The following is a 21450-nucleotide window of genomic DNA, read 5'->3' as shown; positions in this document are numbered from 1 at the left end:
GCACTTGTAGAGTGCCTGAAGCACTGCAGTATTTTCATTTCAGTCTGGTAAGGGTGACGAAGATTACACATGCATATTGATTTATGCCTTAAAGGCTGGAAATAGTGTCAAGTGTGATCTCAGCAGAGCTCCGCTCGATGACTCAAGTGCACAGTACGGTGTTATACTCTCAGACATCAATCCTCATCCAGTAAAATGAAAACTCTCTGTCCAGAACATCGTTCAATGAAGTCCTGATCTGTAAGTGTTATGAGTTATTAATAAGATAATAATAATTATGTTTTCAATGTTGATGCCAAAGCCAGAATCGAGCCTTTATTGGGATAAGTACTGTTGAAGCACAAAGCAGTGAGCAGTGCCAGCCTCTAAGAGCTTTCACTGTAAATGTGCACTTGATAACCGGTATCTCTGCAAGCCACGTTATCCACATACTCGAGTGCTTCTAAGATCATTTCACTACGAAGCTCTTATGCAGACGGGCGATATAACTGTAAGTCCAACATTTCTGAAGACGGGCCCTTACATTATTATATTTGGAAGTGCTATATGTCAGGAGTTCTTATAAATAGCAGTAGATCTGAAGGTGGCCGCTACGCCAAAGCCATGAGGCATTTTAAACTACACCAAGTTCTGCATTAGGTTGAAGTCACTGCCTATTGACTGCTTTTTCTTCTTCTAATCGTATCTGTAAAACAAAAGCAAAACAGAACCCAGAGAGCGAGTGACTTGACAGTTAATTTTCTCTTAGGCCAAGGACTTGAACCACACACGCCTGCACTGCAAGCTACTGGTTCTTCTTGTGCAGGTGCCTTTCTCTCTCTGGTTTTAACTATACATAGCTGTCTGGACCTGAAAAACTTTTCCCAGCACAGACATCAGCAAAATTCATACGTCCCTCTGAAAAGTATCAATTTGGCCCCACCTTCTTTTCCCCCAATGAAAACAGCCTGAACATTCCCAGCCGAGCTGTATTTGCAGCATGCTGGGAAATACCAGAGATGGGAAGAACAATGCAAGAGCCGTCCAAGACTGGGCACTTTCCTTCCCATTGCCTTCAGCCCTTGCCAGCATAGGGAACTAAGCAGCTCGGTTTGCTACTGACCAAGTGCTTTTTTGCAAGACAGCTGGAAGGAATGATGGAAGGGGTGGAGGGAATTCCTCTTTCAGGTGCCAGCTGCAGCAGCACGGTTAGCTCTGAGTCTCTTTCCTGTAAGTTAATTTAACACGTCATTAATAGTGTCCAACTGAATAATGTACCAAATGTTTCTAAAAGAGCTGGTAATGCACCAGACACGAAACCATTCATATCGGACTCAGCAGCGCAACCTCAGACCATCCCTGTATCAATTAAATATTGTTACCCTGACACACGGTCTGAAAGAGCAAGCACATCAGTGAGTACGGCTGCAATGCTCTTACCCTGCTGTATTTGTTTTGGCAGTCAAGACAGGGACACACAGTCTGCCTAACTGTCATTACAGGTCCCTAGATGAATGAAAAATCACTTTTAACAAAACACAATGCCTATTCTTTTCTAATCAAGTCAAGCAGGCTTCTATTCTAATGAAAAGGCATTAAACCAAGGGAGAAATAGATTAAAATAAGTTATGCTATACTCCAAAGTACACCTGTGACTGCAACTATAATTGGTGGACAGACAGACAGGCAGACACTGTCAGCTTTGGAAATGGGTCATAGTGTTCTGGGAAGAAACAACAAAATGAGTTAAAAGTCAGCTTTCAATTCTACAGCTCTGTCTATACCGTGGAAAAAGAGATTCAGGTTGATTACTCTCACTCTAAGATTTAATTTCTTTTGGATACACTCCCAAAACAGTCTCACTGACACTTAACTGTATTCCTATTTGTGTGCTATGCTTTATAGGTACTGGCTGTGTAACCATGCTAACATAAACCCACCTATATTTCCAGAATCAATGTAAATTCCTGAATTTTTGTTATTTTGGGGGAAAGGAGGGATTCTGAATAAATTTGGAAACTCCTAGTAAAGTTCCACATTCAATACGCATTGTGTGGAGTTTATTTGGTTTCCTTCTTTGTTAGTATTGTGATGTTATTCAAGTTTTTAATCTAAAATTGGATTAAAATACACCTGAGGTCTTGAAGTGAGATAAATCTGATCCTTGCATCCAGCACTATGATGTGCTATCGAACACCGTCAGCAGGTTTCAAAGGCCGGAACTAGCATTATCACCTTTTGTGTCTTATCTTGGCCCCCTAACAATCCCGTGCCTGTGCTATATCGTTTTGGCAAAACAGGTCAACGGAAATGTCAAGCGGACACCACTTTCCCAGGAAAATAAAACTTCAGCTGTAATACGAACTGGCATCTGAAATTCTGGGTGTGTTACACAAACTATTCTGTGTTTATTAATGAATACACAGTTATCTACATAGCTATAAAACCATCCAGCAACAAAACCAGTGGCAGGGAAACACTAGAATTAATCGTTTATTCTCCCATTCATGTTCATCCACATTATATGACCTTCAGTTACCCTTGCTAACCCGTTTTGTTCCCCCTGCAGCCACTTTACCTCTGTATAGTCAGGCAGTTTTCCTCGCCGCTGCCACACGCTCCCCAGATCACAGCAGCAGTATCGGTGCCTAACACAAGCCTGCAGATATCAGGAGCCTGAACTGGATGCACAGTGGGCGTAGATGGAATGTGTCTGTTGGAAGCTTCAGCTGCCAAACACTGAGTCTTCACCGATCACATCCAAATGGAGCATTTTGTGTCTTACAGCTTGGTGAAATTCAAGCAGCAAAAGGCATCTACCCAAAGTAAAAGCCATCTGACTCCTAGATTTCCATTTTCTTCTCACGGTATCCGTAACACTGGGGGTCTTTCCCGGCTGCATTTTTAATACTGGGGAGAGCAACATGACTTTCAGCAAGCTGGCACTCCAAAATGGCCGAGCCAGGTTGTTGGCTTGAAAAGGAAGATTGGCAAGAAGAGCTGGAATATCAGAGTGGTTTTCTGACAGCTGTATCCAGGCACTCAGTTTGGTTCTCAGCAGTTATTAGTGTTGTGCTAGCAATGAAGACCAGGAACATGACCCAAAAGAGGAGGCCAAACTCTAAGGCTAGTCTTCACTGCTTCTACCACCCCAAGGTTTAATCCCACCGTCAGCCCTCACTCACTGCCAAACCCCCGCAAACACCGCCAGGCAAATTACAGCTCTCACTTAAGACGAAGGCCCCAGGCGGGAGCGGGGCTGAAGCACGCGTGAGGCCTCAGCCCCGCTACCAGGGCCCCAGCAGGGCCGCTCGGCCGCCTCAGAGCCGGGCCGGCCGCCCCAGGCCCCGCCGCGTACCGGGCAGTTCAGCCCTGACGGAACGCACGGGCCCCGCGCTGGCGGCCACGGGGTTCGATAATGGCGGTCTGGGCTGCCCGTAGGGCCGGCGACGGGCGGCAGAAGCCATCAGCGGCGCTAACGCGAGGTGGGGGGCGGCGGGGGCGGCAGTGGCGGGAGCCCCCGGCCCGGCGGGAGATGAGGGCAGCCGTAGCCTCGCCGCTGCCACTGAGCATGCTCGGCTACTCCACATCCGCCCCGGCTCGACGGCGAGAGGCGCGGGGGGAGCGGCTCCCCGTCTGTAATAAGCCCCGTGCAGGTGGCGGAGGCGGTATGCGGGGCTCGCTGCCGCCATGAACCCCGGCGGCGGCGGCGGGGGGGCGGCGGCGGCGCCGGCCTTCCCCGGCCCCGTGCAGTGTAAGTGCTGCTGCGCTCCAGCGGGGTATGCGCGCTCCGGGGCCCGCGCGGTGGAAGCCGGGTTGAGCCGGGGCCTGGGCAGGCCCCGAAACCTGAGTAGCGCAACAAACAGGCGGGAGCGGAGCCCGGGAACCTGGCGGGCGGGGGGGGGGGTGGAACCCGGGAATCTGGGTGAGCACCGCGGCGCGCGGAGGCCGTGAGGGGCTGGGGGTGCCGGGAGCGCCGGGCCGGGCGGGCTCTGCGGGGCCGCGGCCGCTGGGCCAGTGGCCTCCGCGGGGCGCGGCGGCGAGGGACGCTGAGGCCTTCGGGGAAAGGTGCCCGGGGTACGGGCGGCCCCGCCCGGGGGCCCCGCAGCTTTAGGCCGGCCCTGCAGCTCTAGGCCGGGCCAGGCCGCCCCCGGACCGAAGGGGCTCGCCCACGGCCGGGCCGTTTGGTCAGCGGGGGGTCCGTGTGTTCAGTTTGAGGGGTTTCACCTGTTCCCGTTTGCTCGGGGCAAACGCTTGACCCCGCTCCTGTTTCCCCAGTTCCCGGCGGCACCACGGTGCTGGTGGAGCTCACCCCCGACATCCACATCTGCGGCATCTGCAAGCAGCAGTTCAATAACCTCGATGCCTTCGTTGGGCACAAGCAAAGCGGTTGCCAGCTCACTAGCGCAACGGCCGGGGCCACCAGTACAGTCCAGTTTGTGTCGGAAGAAACGGTGCCATCGACACAGGCGCAAACCGCAACCAGGACCATCGCTTCGGAGACCCAAACCATCACAGGTACTGTGGTGTTACATACCAGGAGCCTGAAAGCACTCGGCTCGTGCAGAGTGGCAGCGTTAGGTAGCCCTCTGCTCATGTATCCCCATCAGATGAAGGTAAAGTAAGTTTTCACATTAGTCGTCATGTACGTGCAAGCAAAGGAAGGAGAAGAAAAAAAGTGGTGTGCTGCCTTCTTGGTTTTGGTATGACAACAGTTACTGAATTTGCTAATTGAGATACAAGTTCACTTAGAGAATTGCTTAAGTCTGATGTGTTGTATAACCAACTCATGCAAACTAATTGAAATTGTCAATATTTATGAAAAATAATCAAATTACTACGCATTTTATTTATTTAAGAGAGCTCTTGATGAAAAACAGAATCAGAATTGCTGTCAGGCGCCAGTCCAGGCCTTTTTCTTTGAGAACACTGAATTCTCTAACACTGCTCCCTCAAGTAATTGGCAGGAAAAATATTACTCAAAATTTCTGCCTGTACAAAGGCTTAAGTGAGGTCCTGATCCTGCAGACATGTAAATATAGATAGAATTTTGTTCTGTGTTTGAAGATTTGCCCTTCTGTATATAGTTTTGTTTTATTTTGGTCTGGGACCTTGCTAAAATCCAAATTATTTAACTTTAATTTGGATAGACAGATTAGGGCAGAGAATTTGGAAGAGCAGTGAAATAAACTGAATTCAGGGCTCACTTCCAGGAATTTTAGTATTACAATCCCTCAACTCTGTGTGGGTTTTGGATGACTCATTTTTCTGCTTCATATTTACTCATCTTTAGAAAGAAGGCAGTTATATCCTCCTGCCCTTTTGGGGTATAGTGTTGTTTAATTGATTTAAAAGCTGCTACTTTGGCTGAGAGTTTCACCTGTTACTCGTGTGAGCAACAGCTAAAAACAGGGTAATTGAAAGAGGCTGAACTTGTTTAATGATTAAAAAAATAGTTTATGTGTTGCCTTTCTGACAACATTGGCCAAATAAATAATTTGGTTCTCTTCTGCTTTGGACTGCAGCACAGCCAGTATAGAAAAACAAACATACCTTTATTAATGCAAGAGCTGGACAGGCATCAGAAGAAACTGAACTTCTGAAGAAACTAAATGGTGCAGTCACATGAGGTCCAGAGAGGAGACAAATGGGCCTGTGTAGGGTTGTACTAAGTTCACCGTGGCTCATCAGGTCTTGATGGAATTTTCACTGGTAGCAGGATAGCAAGAGAGAGGAAAGCCTATTTCTTTTCCCTCTCCCCCAGGTGAACAGGAAGTCAGGAACAAGAATGTTGCTGGAATAAACAATAAATAATGAAACTAGAAAATAATTATGTTTTTTTTAATTGGAAAAGTTAATGTTCTCAAATTGAGCTCTTTTATGTGTTTAGTTTCTGCACCAGAGTTTGTTTTTGAGCATGGTTATCAAACATACCTGCCCAGTGAGAGCAGTGAGCCTCCAACTGCTGCTATCGTCTCTACACCACCAAAAGCACGTTCAAGAAAATCCACTTCCTCACTTACACAGAAGAAACTAAACTGCTGCTATCCAGGTAGGATGTGCGTTATACCTTCTTCCTTTTCGTTTAAAAATTGGTAGGTTTCTTATAGTGATATGCGCAGTAGCTCTGTCTGTCTTAAATAGTTCAGATGCGCAGAACCTGGAAGGCAACCTACTTGCTAAGGGAGTGATGTACTACTGTTGACACCAGCAGTAGTTTTGCTATTAATTTCACATGTCCTTAGGCATTGGTCCTATAGGAAATGGCCTCAAGTTGCATCAGGGGAGGTTCAAATTGGATGTTAGGAAAAATTTCTTTACTGAAAGAGTGGTCAAGCATTGGAACAGGCTGCGCAGGGAAGTGGTGGAGTCACCATTCCTGGAGGTGTTCAGATCACATGTAGATATGGCACTTCAGGACATGGTTTAGCAGGCACGGTGGTCTTGGGTTGACGGTTGGACTTGGTGATCTTAGAGTTGTTTTGCAACCTTAATGATTCTATGATTCTATACTGTGGTGTACTCTGGCCATGCTGCGGTGGGTTTGCTTATAGGCATTGGCCGATGCCCACGTCAGTGTAAGAGCAGAGCCTTGTTACCTTTTTGCTAACTGCTGTTGTTGTGCAGGAGAAATATTATACATGCATTTTGTGTTACGTTTTGTCTTTGGTCAGTTAGCATTTTTATAAGGATGGATTCAACCAGAGTATTTGGAGGCCTTAATGAGTAAAACCCATGCAATATGCAGAAAACGCGTGCAGAGACAGCCATGTAGATGAGTAGCCATATTAATGGTAGCAGAAGTTACAGTCTCTTTTTGCAAGCTAGCCTTCTTTTGAAAGGCATATTTCAAATGCTTAGCATTCATTTCAGTGCTCTAAAACTGTAGCAGTTTCCACTTGGACAGAATTCTTGAATGGTGAGCTATTATCTGAGTTCCCAGTTGCACTAACTTGAAGTCATACATGGAATGAATTAGTTCCCCCAAAATCCCATGTGTACTGTAAGGAGCATCTCAAATCCTAGGCACGGATTCCAAAGAATTTATTTCAAAGCTTACAGAAAACAGTAATGTATAGAGTAAATTGCCTCCTAGGGGAAGCATTAGAAAACTGAAGTTCATGGGTAAGCCGGTCACTATTTTAAGTAGATGGGAGTAAAGAAGATGGGGAATTTGTTTTCTGTTAATACTGAATTTTAAAGAAAATGTTCTTGAAAAGAAACGTAACACCCAGAATATGGTAGTATATTCTTAATATTTTGATAGATTTTCCTTGAGTTTAATGATCTTAATCTTACCATTTTCAGGTTGCCAATTCAAGACTTCCTATGGTATGAAGGATATGGAACGCCATCTACGAACACACACAGGTTTATATAGTTGCTATATTTTATTTTTGGTTTGCTTCCTCCTTTTGGCTTTTCGCCAAAAGGTATTTTCCTACAAAATAATGTATCTATATATAAATAGGATGGAATGTATGCATATATTTATGCATTTTAGTATTGTAGTTGTCTGTGCCTTGGCAATTGCCCTTTTTGGGTAAGCCATGTCCCACTATGGGCAGTACCACTCACAGCTATGAAACATGTGAACACTGTACATCAGCTTGAGGCACAGTTACATTTCTGAGGTGCAGACAATGTGTTTGTCACGGTACAGTGTGATGGTGGTGCATAAACCTAGTTTGTTCTTCATATGAAACAATGATTCCAATATTTCACCTCCCTTCCCCCTAAACCGCAGTTTCAGATTTGTGAAGAGAGAAAGTTCCAAAGGGTCTTCTAAATTTGTTGCACTTATGCATACAGCTTTTTGGAGCATAGAAAGAGTTATTAGCTGACAGGATGGCTGCAGAAATCCAGTGTCCGGCTTCTGAAAACTAGCCTCATTTCTATTGAGTATTTAGTGTGTGCTTTTCTCTTTTATTGCAACAACATCTTTGCGGTTCAAAAATTTTTGATGTGTTGATGCTGCTCTGTTTGTTTCAGGAGACAAGCCCCATAAATGTGAAGTTTGTAACAAATGTTTTAGTCGTAAAGATAAGCTGAAGATGCATATGCGTTCTCATACTGGGGTGAAGCCTTACAAATGTAAACACTGTGACTACGCAGCTGCTGACAGCAGCAGTCTCAACAAGCACCAGCGCATTCACTCCAACGAGCGTCCTTTCAAATGCCAGATCTGTCCTTATGCAAGCCGCAACTCTAGCCAGCTAACTGTACATCTCAGATCCCACACAGGTAAGTTCATACTAAAATTTAGATCTGTGCAAATATGAAGGTCATTGGGAAGATTTTAAAAGGTGTGCAGGTGACAAGATGCCAGAGAGGGCCTATTCGAATTCTCAGAAGCCCCTAGGCATCTAGCTTCTGTGAATTTCTTGGGCATAGAGTCTAGTAGGGCAATACAGCTCTACTAAAAATACTTGGAAGCAATCAGAAGACAGATCTGACTTTTGGTAGGTTTTCTTCTAAATTGATTTTGAAACTGCCTATTAGATCTTCTTAAGTCAGTAGAACTGAAGGATCTAATTGATTGATTGATTAAGAGCATCTAGGTTCCTATCTGTGTCTCAAATCTGGTCCACTACATTAGAAACGCTGAAATGATTTTATAATTGAACTAGTTATATCAGTGCAAACCTCAGCTGCATAATTCAATTTTTCTTGCATCAGTACATTAGCAAGCAATTACCAATTTAAGTTACACTTTTTTTTGACCTTTCTTTGTGGTACCTTCGACATACAGGCAGATGGATGTAAATAGTGTAGTATGAGCAGCCAGAATGGTATTGTGTCCGTGTCAGTTTTGCTCTATGGGTAGAAGGCTTTAGCCTCCAGGCTTATAAACATTGTATCGTTTTATATTTGCGTTATTTGCCCAAATTTCCATTTTATCAGATTTCTCTTTTACAGATTGTTCCTAGAAGAGATTTGCTGTAAAGATACTCCTGTACAATTGTCTTTGTACAATTGTCTTTGTTGTTTTTCGCCTAATCCAGGATACTGGATTGGTTTCTCTCTTGGCTTTTATACATTTGATTAGTTCTGTGAATTTTAGCTGCGAGGTGGTTATGGTTCAGTGATTACTAGATTAGCTTTGAACCTATCCTACATCTGATTCTGAATTTGAGTACTAAACAACATTAGTTCAGATGTGTGCAAGATGGGATTTATTTTGAGTAGATAAAAGAAATAAATCCCTTGTGCATTGTGAAGGAGGGGAGGGTTAAACCAATCTGTCTCTAGCAGAAAAGAATCTTTTATACTTCACAAATTTGCTGTGATGGAACGGGCAGGACTGACAGGCAGTTGTTTTGCAAGTTTCCCTCTTTCTGTTGCTGTATAAGATGATGTGATGGTCAGTTAAAATAGTATGGGTTATTATGAGAAGTTGTCTGTTAGTAAACACTCTAGTTGGAGAATATGGTATTGCATTTTCCCCACGTATTAGAAGAGCGTACATGCTTGTGCATTTATGTGCACGGGCAGGTATGCTCTGAATTTGGCTGCGGGAGAACCTGTGAATGATTGTGGTTTTCTTGTATTGCTGGTAGATTTAGATTTTTGTGGCATTAAATATTGAATAGTTGGGAAAGGGTTTTAGGCTACCTTCTTTTTGGCAGATCAGCCTATCGTGCCTTAAGCAATTGAATTATGCTAAAATTCAAGTCTGTAGTTTTGCTGTCACTTCCATTTCTCTATAATAAGTCCTCTTTTGTAAAAGGACTTTTTTGATTCGCTGAAAAGAGGCGAAGAATTTTGGAAGTAATCGTTTCATCATTGTTAGGTTACAAAGCTGTTATGAACACAGCCAGTTTTAGGGGAAAAGTAAGACTGGTATGTAGAATATATTGCTTTCTGAAATTAAATTAGTCATTCCCTAGAAGGTGAGAGTAATCTATATTGCTCAGCGTGAGATCATCTACATAGCATTACTTGTTGAACTAGTCATCTAAAAATCATTTTCTGTTATTTTGAGTAAAACTACTCTTACAATTAATAATTCCAGGATCAGACACTCTAAGCCATGTTCTCTCAGTGTTGATTATGTATGGACAGAAATGTAAAGAAATATAAGTAATAGACCACTCTTTAAAGAAACGGAACCACCATGATTTGCTATATTCAGTAAAATTACTATTTCTTTTTCATATATTGTGCTACCCTGTATGTGAAAATTAAGTCATTGAAATATGTACTATGCCTTAATCAGCAAAATAGATGAAAATTCAGTAGCTGAATGTGCAGCTGAGAATGTAAAATAAATTAGATGAACAAACAGTGCATCTTCATTAATAAAATCTGTTTCATATAGATAATACACCATGTATCTCAATTATTAAACAGATACATGGATTAGCACAGTAGGCCACAACTTGATTTGAAAAATATGCAACTAAGCCAATGACATATGTAGCTGGATAAGCAAATTATGCAAAATTATACAGCTATCATAAACTCTATAAAATATTAACTTATAAAATAAATCAGCCATTTGCAGTTTGATTATGAAATGCTTGCTGAACTAAGTACACTCTCTTTTTTCCCTCCCCCACAAGGGTGTCTTAGAATCTAGTCACACAATTCTTCCACTTTTTCCACATAATGCCTACCTAAAGACTTCATGCTCAGGTAGTTTAGAGAACTACATACTTGGATAAAAAAGTGACCAGTTACTTAGTTGGGTTGATGTTTTGTTTTTTTTTTTTTTCTTTTAGAGACTTCAGAATGTAGTCACTGGTCTTTACTGTGGAATTGATTATGGCCTAAACAGAGCTACAGCTTAATCTGATCATGCATGTTGTGACACAAGCCTGCAAATAAAGAAAATGCAAAAGAATGGTTTAGATCCGGGCAATTCAAATGGTTATGTGTGTAGGTAGTCTGACACAAATAGGCTTGCAGAGATCTTGCAGATAAGCCTGTTCATTTTTTGTGCTTTATCACTTATGAATTTGACCTAACTTTCAGCTAGGTTTCTGGATCAGCATTGTGCGCAAAAAAGAAAAAAAGGCAAGCACTTATGAATGTTTTCTGTACCTGTTTGCATGAGTAGAAGCTGATATTGTGTGAATAGAAACTGATACTAGATTTTCTTGATCTATGAAAGAGTATTAGGTAAGATACTTGGTGCACATATCTTTTTATTGGTTACTGTAATGCCAGAAAAACAAAAAGCTTAATGTTACTTCTCTATGTAAGCACATTTCCCCAGAGTCAGACATGCATGCGTGTTTCGTTACTCTCACATTTGTCTTTTCCAGTTGCATTTATGTAGCTGTGACCCCTCCTTTTTATTTTTTTTCTGTAACTGCAGTAATGCTATGGTTGTGCAGCCACCTGACACTGATCTAGGTATGGACTTCTGTCCCTTCATCTCCCTGTGGCCTGGATCAGAGTTTCCACTGCCTTCCTGTGCCAGCAAAAGTATTTGTGCTGCACCACATGAACCAGGCCAAAAAAGTAATTGTTTTCTCATGTCAGCTTGTCTGTCTCACCATGTGAACAAATGTTGGTACAAGAAAGGCAGTAAGGAATACGTGGTTGAGCAGTAAGGCTGGTGCCCGTTAAGCATCTGTTTCTGTAGTAGCCTGCTATTTACATAGGCTTAAAGTTAACCTGCGAGCCTCCCTGTAAATCTTGTGGCATAAAATGACATGGATGTGTTTATATTTAGTGTTCTTAGACTTCAAAAGTATAACAGCTGTTAAAGTTACAGTGTTTATTAATTTCAAAGGCTAGTGAAGTTATACTGTTGCTAAAGAGGGACAAATGAGAAACTTCAGTTACTTCTCTGGAGCACACTGAACAGTTTTACACACAAAATGAACTAAAAATGGATAATATCTAAGATGCAAACATGAAAAAGCAACAGATGTGGGCAGGCATGCTCATGGAGAGTTTGCACACCAATATGCCAGACCAGGTGATAAGTACTGTGCCATTAAAGTTCTCTACATCTTGAAAATATGTTGGGAGTTTACAGTTATGTAGAACAAGTCAGCTGTACTTAATTCATTATGGCATCGAACTCTCCAGTGGATCTTGGTGTCTCATCTGTAATTTGAACCGTGTCTTTCGTTGACAGGAGACGCTCCTTTCCAATGTCAGATGTGTCCTGCTAAATTTAAAATCAACTCAGACTTGAAGAGGCACATGCGTGTGCATTCTGGTGAAAAACCTTATAAATGTGAGTTCTGTGAGGTCCGGTGTGCCATGAAAGGAAACTTGAAATCACACATTCGTATCAAGCACAGCATGGAAAATATCCTCAAGTGTCCAGAGTGTGAATTTCAGTGTGGAAACAAAACAAGCCTTCGGCACCACATAAGAACTCATCAGCCCGAGCAGCCAGTGAAGTGCTCGGAGTGCAACTACTCTTGCTCCAACAAGGCAGCTCTGAAAGTGCATGAGCGAATTCACTGCAAAGATCGTCCTTTCAAATGTGAATTCTGCAGCTTTGATACCAAGCAGCGGAGCAACCTGGCGACTCATGTGAGGAAAGCTCACAGCGACAAAGTCAAGACCAAGAAGCAGACTGTGGAGACAAAGGAAGGAGACAGGCCAAAGCAAGGTGGCTCCAGGCAAGTTGCCAAATTGGATGCCAAGAAAGCATTTAAGTGTGACCTGTGTGATGCTTCCTTTGTCCGAGAAGATTCTCTTAGGAGTCATAAGAAGCAGCACAGTATGTATAATGGATCTAAAAATAATGAACTGGCTGTCCTACAGCTCCAGATGGATCCCAGTCGGCAGACCAGTGCCCCAATTACTGTCAGTCACCTCCAGGTCCCACTTCAGGCTGCTCAGGTTTCTCCATACAATGAGGGAAGGCTCAAGATCATTGTGGGTCACCAGGTCCCTCAGACTAATGGTATCATTCAGGCTGCGTCGGTGAATGTCGTGCCTCCTACATTAGTGAGCCAGAATCAGGAAGACCTCTCAGCCAACAGCCGCTTACAGCTTCTGGGCCAGGTCAGTTTGTTGGCACCACCTCCACCTCCCATATCTCAAAGCGAAGCAGGGCCTGTGGCACAGCCAGCAGTTCTTCTCGCAACCCATGACCAAAGCGATGGAAGTGCTTTACATCAGACACTGATTCCGGCTGCTCCTGTCAGCAGTCATGAGGCTTCAGCAAACCAAGCTTTCATCACCAGCTCTGGAATCAGCTGCTCTGACTTGGAAGGCCTTAATGCTTTGATACAAGAAGGAGCAACAGAAGTGACTGTGGTTAGTGATGGAGGTCAGAGTATAACAGTGTCTACTTCAGCTCCCCCGCCTCCTATCTTTTCTTCATCCTCTCACACAGAAGCCCCGAAGCAGACCTATTCTATCATTCAGAGTGGAGCCCATACAGCTTTGCTGTGTCCAGCAGACTCCATACCAGACTAGTCACAAAGTACTACTACTAAACAAATTTCAATCTCGGAGGCAGTGCTGATTTCAGCAGACATACATATGACATAAGTGAATGCAGGATTTGTCCCACAAAGCCAAATACCTTTCACTTATGCATTTTACTTGTCTGTGCATGGAAACATACATCTTGTATGTGGAAAAGAGGATGTGTGTATTTATGTGCCTCTGTTGAAACTGGAGGCTGTGTTCTTTGTAAAATCTGAGCATCGAAGCAGCTGTTGACAACTTCACCAAGCAGTAAACTTCCCAGAAAATGATTCTTGTATTGTGCTGGCTAAAATAAGAAAGCCTCACTTTATGATGAATTACCTTCACAGCAGACTTATTCTTTCATGCACACATAAAAAGGTAATAGTCCAAGCCTTTCAGAAGTATATTTTTAAGTGAAGTGTGTTTCAATTATATGCTATGTATGCATTAGCTGCACCTGGCTAATGGCTGATCTGTAAGAAATATCTGCTACTACTAGGTCTAATGCAGCCCTAGTAAAGTTTAAGGGGGCTGTTCTTTCACACCTGTAGGAGTTGCTAGCACCTGGCCCTTAATCTGTAAATGCTTATGCAGAAGACCAGGTGATTGTTTTTAGAAAACAAGAGAGTTTTGTCTGTCCATCAGTAATAAAGAACTTCGTTAGCAAGAACACTATTGCAAATCATGTGTATGGCACAGTGATCTGTCAGAGGCGCCTGTGTTTTAAAGAGCAAAACAACTGCAAATATATTTTTTACAAACACTATGTAAATTTTGTTCTTATTTTGATGCTGCCTGTTTGTAGTTACATGGGTGTTAGAGTGCATTACATTTTGGCTTTGTTCTTTTCAAGTTAGAGGGGGGAAAAAAGAAAAGATTGAATTAATTTCATTTAAAACAAAATAGTAGATTCTAATCCAAGGTCTGAAAATCTAGCATAAATTCAGAATGTATCACACTGGAATAATTTAGCACTATATGATGCACATTTCTATAATGAATGAATTCTAGGCTGTATTTTGAACTATGCCATATTATAGTCCTATCTGGTGAGCATTCTTGTAGTGGTAGCTAAGAATATCTTCACTACCAAACTCTCTGAAGAACAGACTCTCTCAGCTTGGGAAAACAGACGGCTCTGTAGGTGAAGACTTGAATTGTGAAGACTGAAAAGAGACTGTTAGCAAAACCAGTTCTGGGATTCCTCTTGGGTTATCAAAATCAAGTTAAATTTTGCAGTATTTGCTAGTGGGAGACATTGAATGGTTGCTTTATGTGCTAGAAATACACTTGGAAAACTTAGAAAGATTAGTTAGTTAGGGCCACTTTCTGAATAGGCCTCGTGTTTGAAATTTTTAGCTTGTATAGCCTTTATTTTGTGTATGTGGGGGTGCTCCCCGCTCCTTCCCTCTGTGTGGTATATACTCTTTGTACAGTGTAAGGCTTCCTGCTTTACAGTGACGAGTAGGAAAACGCAATCATAACTCACAAGTACAGTCATATGGGTGGTTCTTGAAAATGTGACCTTTGTTTTTTCTTGAAATAAGGTTTGTTTAAACTTGAATGTTCCAGTATCGCTGTCTTCATTATTGATGGGAAGTAATATCTCCCATATCTCTTCTGCCTTCCTAATAATTGATTCTAAATTAACGTTCTTTTAAAACAAAAAAACCCTTGCAGATAATCTTGGCTGTAAAATCTGGATTTTGATTTGAACTGACAGTGTACCCAACGCTTGTAGATACCAGAAAAAACCACAGTCCAGTTAGAAGGAGAAACTTCATAAATGCTTAATTATAAAGGCATTATTAAAGACTTGTTTCCTAGCTTAATGCTGCTTTGAAATGTGAAGCAAAAGTTCTAAGTTCACTGACAGTTGTGTTTCAGGGTTTATTATTTCCTACACTTGTTCTCCAGCTTTTCTGGTGATACAGGTTTGTCACCTGCTAATTGTCCCTTCCCTACAGATAGGTGATGTAAGGAGCTGGCAAGACCCAGTTCCAAGTCACCGAGCACACCTATTTTTATATAGATTAGAAGTAGATGGGAGGTTTTTACTAAATTAGATCACTGCAGAACACTCATTGAGAACAATAAATTGAAAGCCTAGATACTTTGTATTTTAACACTGGCGTTGCTGTTTTGTGGCCCTCCAGTCATTTTCTTTGTTGTGCTTGTAGCATAGACCTGATCATTGCATTTCAGCTGTGCTGAGACTACTTGTAAAGCACTTGGAAGATAAAAGGCATCACAGGTAAGTGCTTGATCTTATTATATGTAGTCCATGATATACAGGTTGTAAATGATCACTGGAGCAGCACAGATCAAAAACTTTGTTATCTTTGAGTTAAAATGCATGACATAGCAGCCATTCTTCACTATTAATCCATTTTGAAATGTACATATGTAGATGATCTGTACCATCAGGCTGCGTACAGTGTTTCTGTGCACTGGGCCAATAGCTATTGTAAGCGCTAGGGAAAGATGGGGCCCTTTCAGTCCTGTAACAGTAAATAGATGTTTTTCACCTAGCTTACAGTGGTTCTCGACCATGTGCAGCGCTGACATGGCAGGGAAGGAGATGTTTCCCCAGGAGCGTGAGTGCCTGGCAGGGCTGAGGGAGGGGACTCCTTCAGGTCATCGTGATGGTTCAGTTCACAGCACTGCTTCACAAACTGTTGCGCCAGCATAGCAAAGTAGATGGTAAACTACAACCAAGATCAAACCAGAGGTGGAGCAGGTAGGAGATTTCTTCCAACACCTTTTGTAGTAATTGTAATAGCAGCACAAATGGTGATGGAAAATTATCTGTTAAGATACTGTCAGCTTTCAAAGCCTGTGCTAGCGCTTTGAATAGGAGTAACTAGTCCATTGGTGATCTAGGCTTGAATACTAGTTCTTACATATTTTCCCTTTATTGTAAGATAAAAGAATCTAAATTGATCTGCCCTCACATATTTGGTCTTGTCACTGATAAGTCTGCCTGTATCTGCCACACCATCCTCCCAATATTTTCTGCTGATTGATTTTATGGAGCCTGGTGACCTCAAAGATAATTATGTTTTAATTTTTACAAGCCATGTGGGTACAGAGTTTAAGTAGCCTGACTGAGGAGATGCATCTCGGGAGTCCCCAGTGATGGAGCTTTCCAAATGCTCCGGCTGGACAAGAAACTTCTGCCTGGGCCGTGGGGCAAGAGCTGGTGGCAATGTGCTGCTCTGGGGTTGGAGCTGGCAGCTCTATGTCGCTACAAAAGGAGTGATACCCTATTTGAAGATAAAAGTTTGGAGGTAGGTAGACTAACTGCTGATAGGCAAGCTGTCAAATACAGAAAATGGTACCAAGCCTCAAAACTTGTAAGTGCAAATGTACTGCAATTTGACAACTAAAAAGTCACATTAATTTTCATACACTCGTTGGTATATGTGAGCTCTGCGTGCAGGGTTTCATGAGTGTGGAATATTTTGTGTCAACTATAGGTGGTGCTGGAGAACAAGATAAACTTTTAAGTGGGCTCTCTTCTGCTTGATGGTAAGTTTCCTGTTAAACAGTTCCCTGTTTTAACTCTTTCCTGGATGAACACATTTCAGAATGCACTTTTATAAGAAGTTACAAAAAGCTTAGCTGTGAAAATTTTACTTTCATTTAAGATAAAAAGCAACAAATAAAAAAAAAAAGTCCAACGTTTTTTGTTGTTAAAATCCCATGAGGCAGATTTATGGTCAGAAGGTAATCTCACAATTTATGTTAAATTGATTGTTTTTGACTCCCTTGTTAATTAATTTTAATCTGTAGATAGTTTGCAGCTGCATAATTGTAGTGCACTACAAAAATAATACAAAATGAGATTTTGACAAAGCCGTTGGTTTGAATTGTGTTTGTACTTGGCCAGCAGACCTGCACCCAGGGGATGCACCACCACGTCTGGGAATCTCATGTTCAATCTAATGTCACCCTTAACGTTACACAGCTCTGTTATCTGCATTTCAGTTCCACAAAAAGGCTTGTTTACCTTCTAAAATAGGAAACCAGTAGATTTGTCATATTGTAAAGACTAACCTTCAGTCTGGTCCTATGTGTGCCTCTAAGATAAACAGGAAAGATAACAAAATGGTGTGAATGAATAGACAAAGCTTAGTGCTGCTTCTTCAACATTGTTTAGCTGATTGCATTACGTTTCAGTGAACAATCTGGAGACTTCTTTCCTCCACCCTAAGGGGGGAAAACAAAAAGCTGATAACCAAGGCTAACATGGAGGCAATTTTTTTTTCAATTTTCTGTTCCAATATTCTGGCTTTTTTTCTATGTATGACAGTAATGGTCTTTGTGTTTGGGAGCTGGCAGAAGCAGATTGTTTTAATCTCTGATACTCATTCAATACATTCTTCATGTTATCAACAGAACTGTCCCTTGAGAGAGCATGGTAATTCATAACAAGTGTCTCTTGTAGAGCTTGCTTGCTTTCCAGTGCATGGTAAATAAATCGTATAGCTTCCTAGAGCTCTGCGATAGCCTCAGAGCTCTGTAGCAAGTTGTCTCTTTCCAAGAGAAAATATTTGGATGGTTTTGTTCCTGCCCGGGGATCACCAGGCCCACGCGGTGAGCGCTGAGCCCCACGGCTGCCCGGGGTGCTGCTGCTGCGGAGCGCTTCACGCTTCTGCTCGCTTGGTACAAAATGGATGATGTTTACACTGCATTGCACTGAACTGGCTTCAGGAGGAAAATGTAAAACTAAATATTCCACAATTAGCTTCCTTCAGCACGTTCAATGCAGGTTTTACTCTCTGTGCAGGCTCGTAATTTTTACACAGTTTGCTTGTGGAGTCCCATTTGGGAGTCAGTGTGCTACAGTCCTCCCCCTTCTGTGGATATGAATCTCGGCCTGCTTGAAGAAGGGAGGTTAAACAGAGCAAGAGTGTTAGCCAGAACACTGAGCAAGCAGTGGTGCATAGCTTGTATGCATTTCAAAGAGAATGGCCCCCTGCCCTTGCGTCCTTCCTAACCTTTTTCGATTTTGTTGTTGTTCCTCCATGACACTGCTTTTTAAAACCAGACCCAAGTACCACATGAGCAGAGGCTTATCCTCTGCAAGACCTGCTCACATGTGCTTTTCCCTCTCATTTTTGTGAGGTAGTAACATGCAGCAGGAAAAAGATCCAAAGTCCAAAGGAAAATTTCTCTTCAACACCTTTAATTGTGTTTCGGGGTGGCAGTTATCCGCGTGAGCTCCTGCACAATGTCCCCAGAAAGACACGGCATTGAGTTGGGTTTGAACAATAAAACAGCGGCACTCTGGATTAAGCCCTCTAGCAGTCTCCCTAGTATGTTTTATGCAGTTTTGATAAACACTCTGTCATTTGCATCAAAATGGCAGATTCCTGCTCAAAGCCAGCATCAATTTGTCCCGTGCACAGGGGGGTCGCTGGACACGCAGACGCACCAGGAAGCACTCCTGGATGCGTCAACGGGATCAAGTCCTCACATGAGATGAGATCTAAAAGCAGCAGAGCTTGGCGCAAAGCTAGCGCCTTTGGGATCTGGGGGAAAAACCAAGCTTCTATTGAATACACATGGGTTTTGCAATTAAAAAATTATAATCAGACAATTTCCCAATCATTTTGGCAGAGCTATTTATTGCTGTATAGATCTGACTGCACTGGGAAGTACCTTCTGTTGTGGGCTTTTAAATTGTTCTTTAAAAATGTTAGAAGCATGCCAAGACATTTTTCTCTAGATTACAAACAACTGGGGAAAGGCTTCTTTTTTAGATACATTTACTTTATTCTGTATTTCTGGTTTTTCTTTTATTTGTGTTTACGGTCAAAATGTAGTCAGTCATCCAGTTTGCAATGTGATGCTCTGGTGTCTGTGAAAATACTTGCTGTGTCCTCAATGGAAAAGCTTCTATCCTATAATTTCAGGAATATTGACTGGATGCGCTAATGGCCTTTTACATCCCTAGTTGGAAAATCTTTAGCCTTGTTATTTAAATTTTAAGAAGAGAAACCAACATTGTTAAGAGGAACTGATGTCTCCTGTCACTTATCCCGATGACCTTTCATAAGGTGATAAAGGTTTCTATAGTGACCTGAGGAAATAATGTCTCAGGTATCATTGTGAATTAAAAGTCTGTCGCAGGAAAAGCTTTCTTTTCTCTCTTAGGTATCCAGTTCTGCCTTTGTCTTTATTCCAGTTGCTAGACACGAAGAACGACTCATAGTACATACAGTATTTGGTTACATGGCTGTCTTTCATCTTTTAGAGACTTCGCAATGTTATAGGGAAGTAAAAAAAAGTCCCATGACAAAGCAACTTGGGTTTTTTTTAGTGCTCTGTACCATTAGAGTAATAAATAACGTGAATGTTCTGAGTCTGCTGCTGTAATGCCACTGATTTCTGTGACCTGTGGTATCAGATAATTTATTCCATAAGCTTCAGGAGTTGGGTTTGTATGTATAAGAACCAGGAATTATGTTATCGTTACAGATACAAGGTGTTGTGGGATTGCTCTAAGTTCCTAGTTTCAGAGTTCATGTAAAATTGCTTTTAATGTCTGAAGGCAAAAGCTCTCTTGGTTAATGGTAAGAGTGAGTGAATTTTGTAGGTAAAAGCTGAACATTGTCTCGGAAATAATGATCTGGGGACCTGCAGGGTTTTTTGCTTTTTTAAGGATACAAGGATGCATTTACGCCTTCTTGCCCTCCTAGAAACAACATGTTATGCCATGAACATCTCAATTTATCAAACCTGATGCAACAGACAGACAAAAAAAAGCTTGGAGAAACCTCCAACGCTTTCAGCTGGAGTTTCCCACTGATGTCGTTCAAAATGAAGGAGAGCTGTTAGAATCTTTTTGCTATCTGTATAGGCAGCATTTGGAAATAAAGGCTGGCCCTACACAGAAGACTTACACTATGTATCTCTTTTGGTCAGAGCTGTTCAGACAATTTTCTAATATTTTTCATTCAGTCACAAAATGGAAGCTTATCAAGCCTGGGGAGCCCTGGGCCAGGTGAGGCAGAACAAGGCCGGCAATACCGGTCGGCTGTGTTCCCCCTGGGTCTCCCAGCCCTGAGCCATCACCCTGCTCTGCCCGGGCATTGTGTTTGCACCTTTTAAATGTTGATCTCTGAAAGGAAATACCTATCCCCCACCTTTCCTTAACATAGATCACAACTTCATAGTTCCAAAGTGCGTCTCCATTTACTGTTGCTGGCCATATTTAATTATTATATTAGTAATATGTGTTTTCACTGTAGTAGTGCTGCTGAATTCCCCACCTAGAGAAGGTGACGTGCACCTCAGAAGTATATTGTGAGGATGAGAATTACTTGGATACCTCAGTGATGAGCGAGATGCAAATACCTAGATAGATACTGGAGATAGTCACATGTCATGCTGGCCTAAAGGCAAATTTGAAAGAACAGGAATGCATAAAGCTAAACTGCATAATGCATAGCAGTCATAATTAATAGATTAAAGTTCTTTGTGAAACATGCTTTTTGATTCTGATAAAAGAAAGGGACTATAAATGGTGACACAGTTGTAGAAAGACAACAATGCAAAATGTCATGTTAAAGTTGTAAAGCTAAAGAGGTGATAAAAATGTACCTTGTTTTAAAATTTTTACAAGACTGTGTTAAGGCTTATTATCTTAAATAGTAGCACTTGCCCTCATCACCGGGCATACTGGATCGTTCTGTTTCTGTAAGTACATGAAAAAGTTGCCAGTCCTTGCTTGTTTGTCCCTCCTAAAAAGTTCATTATTTATTATGTTGTGAATGAATTTGCCTAAACAATGTTAAATTTTGCTTTTGTTGTAAATTCATGTAGATCAGCCATTGATATAACTTTAATAGGATAGGGATGTTCATGATCCTTTTTTTCTTAAAAAAAAAAAAAAAAAAAAAAGCCTGCCAGCAAAATTGCTTTTTGGTGATGACTCTGCTTGAAAAGTGCTCTGCAGGGGCCCATTCCCAATTGATTATCTTTCACAGCTAATAGCTTCAAAGGCTATTTGGTGGACAGTCCAGTTTTACATTTAAATGTAAATCTTGGTAGCCTTGACAGACTGATGAT

General features: G+C 42.1%; 1 protein-coding gene across 3 annotated transcripts; it reads left to right on the top strand.

Annotated features, from left to right (window-relative positions):
• The first annotated feature begins 3584 nt into the window (after window positions 1–3584).
• ZFP64 (ZFP64 zinc finger protein) lies at window positions 3585–19738 on the top strand. Of its 3 annotated transcripts, none has more exons than XR_012765790.1 (7): window positions 3585–3733; window positions 4258–4497; window positions 5870–6031; window positions 7288–7350; window positions 7972–8223; window positions 12074–15625; window positions 16449–19738. XR_012765790.1 is itself a non-coding variant. In XM_075438622.1 (6 exons), the coding sequence occupies exons 1-6, from the start codon at window positions 3670–3672 to the stop codon at window positions 13372–13374; spliced, it is 2082 nt and encodes a 693-aa protein (XP_075294737.1). In that variant the 5' UTR covers window positions 3585–3669; the 3' UTR covers window positions 13375–19738. The 3 variants fall into 3 exon arrangements, 1 of the variants encoding a protein (XP_075294737.1); XR_012765789.1 differs by having other exon boundaries at window positions 12074–16661; window positions 16851–19738; XM_075438622.1 differs by having other exon boundaries at window positions 12074–19738.
• The last annotated feature ends 1712 nt before the right edge of the window (window positions 19739–21450 follow it).

Source organism: Opisthocomus hoazin, chromosome 18 (assembly GCF_030867145.1).
Source record: "Opisthocomus hoazin isolate bOpiHoa1 chromosome 18, bOpiHoa1.hap1, whole genome shotgun sequence".
Lineage (NCBI taxonomy): Eukaryota > Metazoa > Chordata > Aves > Opisthocomiformes > Opisthocomidae > Opisthocomus > Opisthocomus hoazin.
This window is presented reverse-complemented; position numbering and strand designations above follow the sequence as displayed.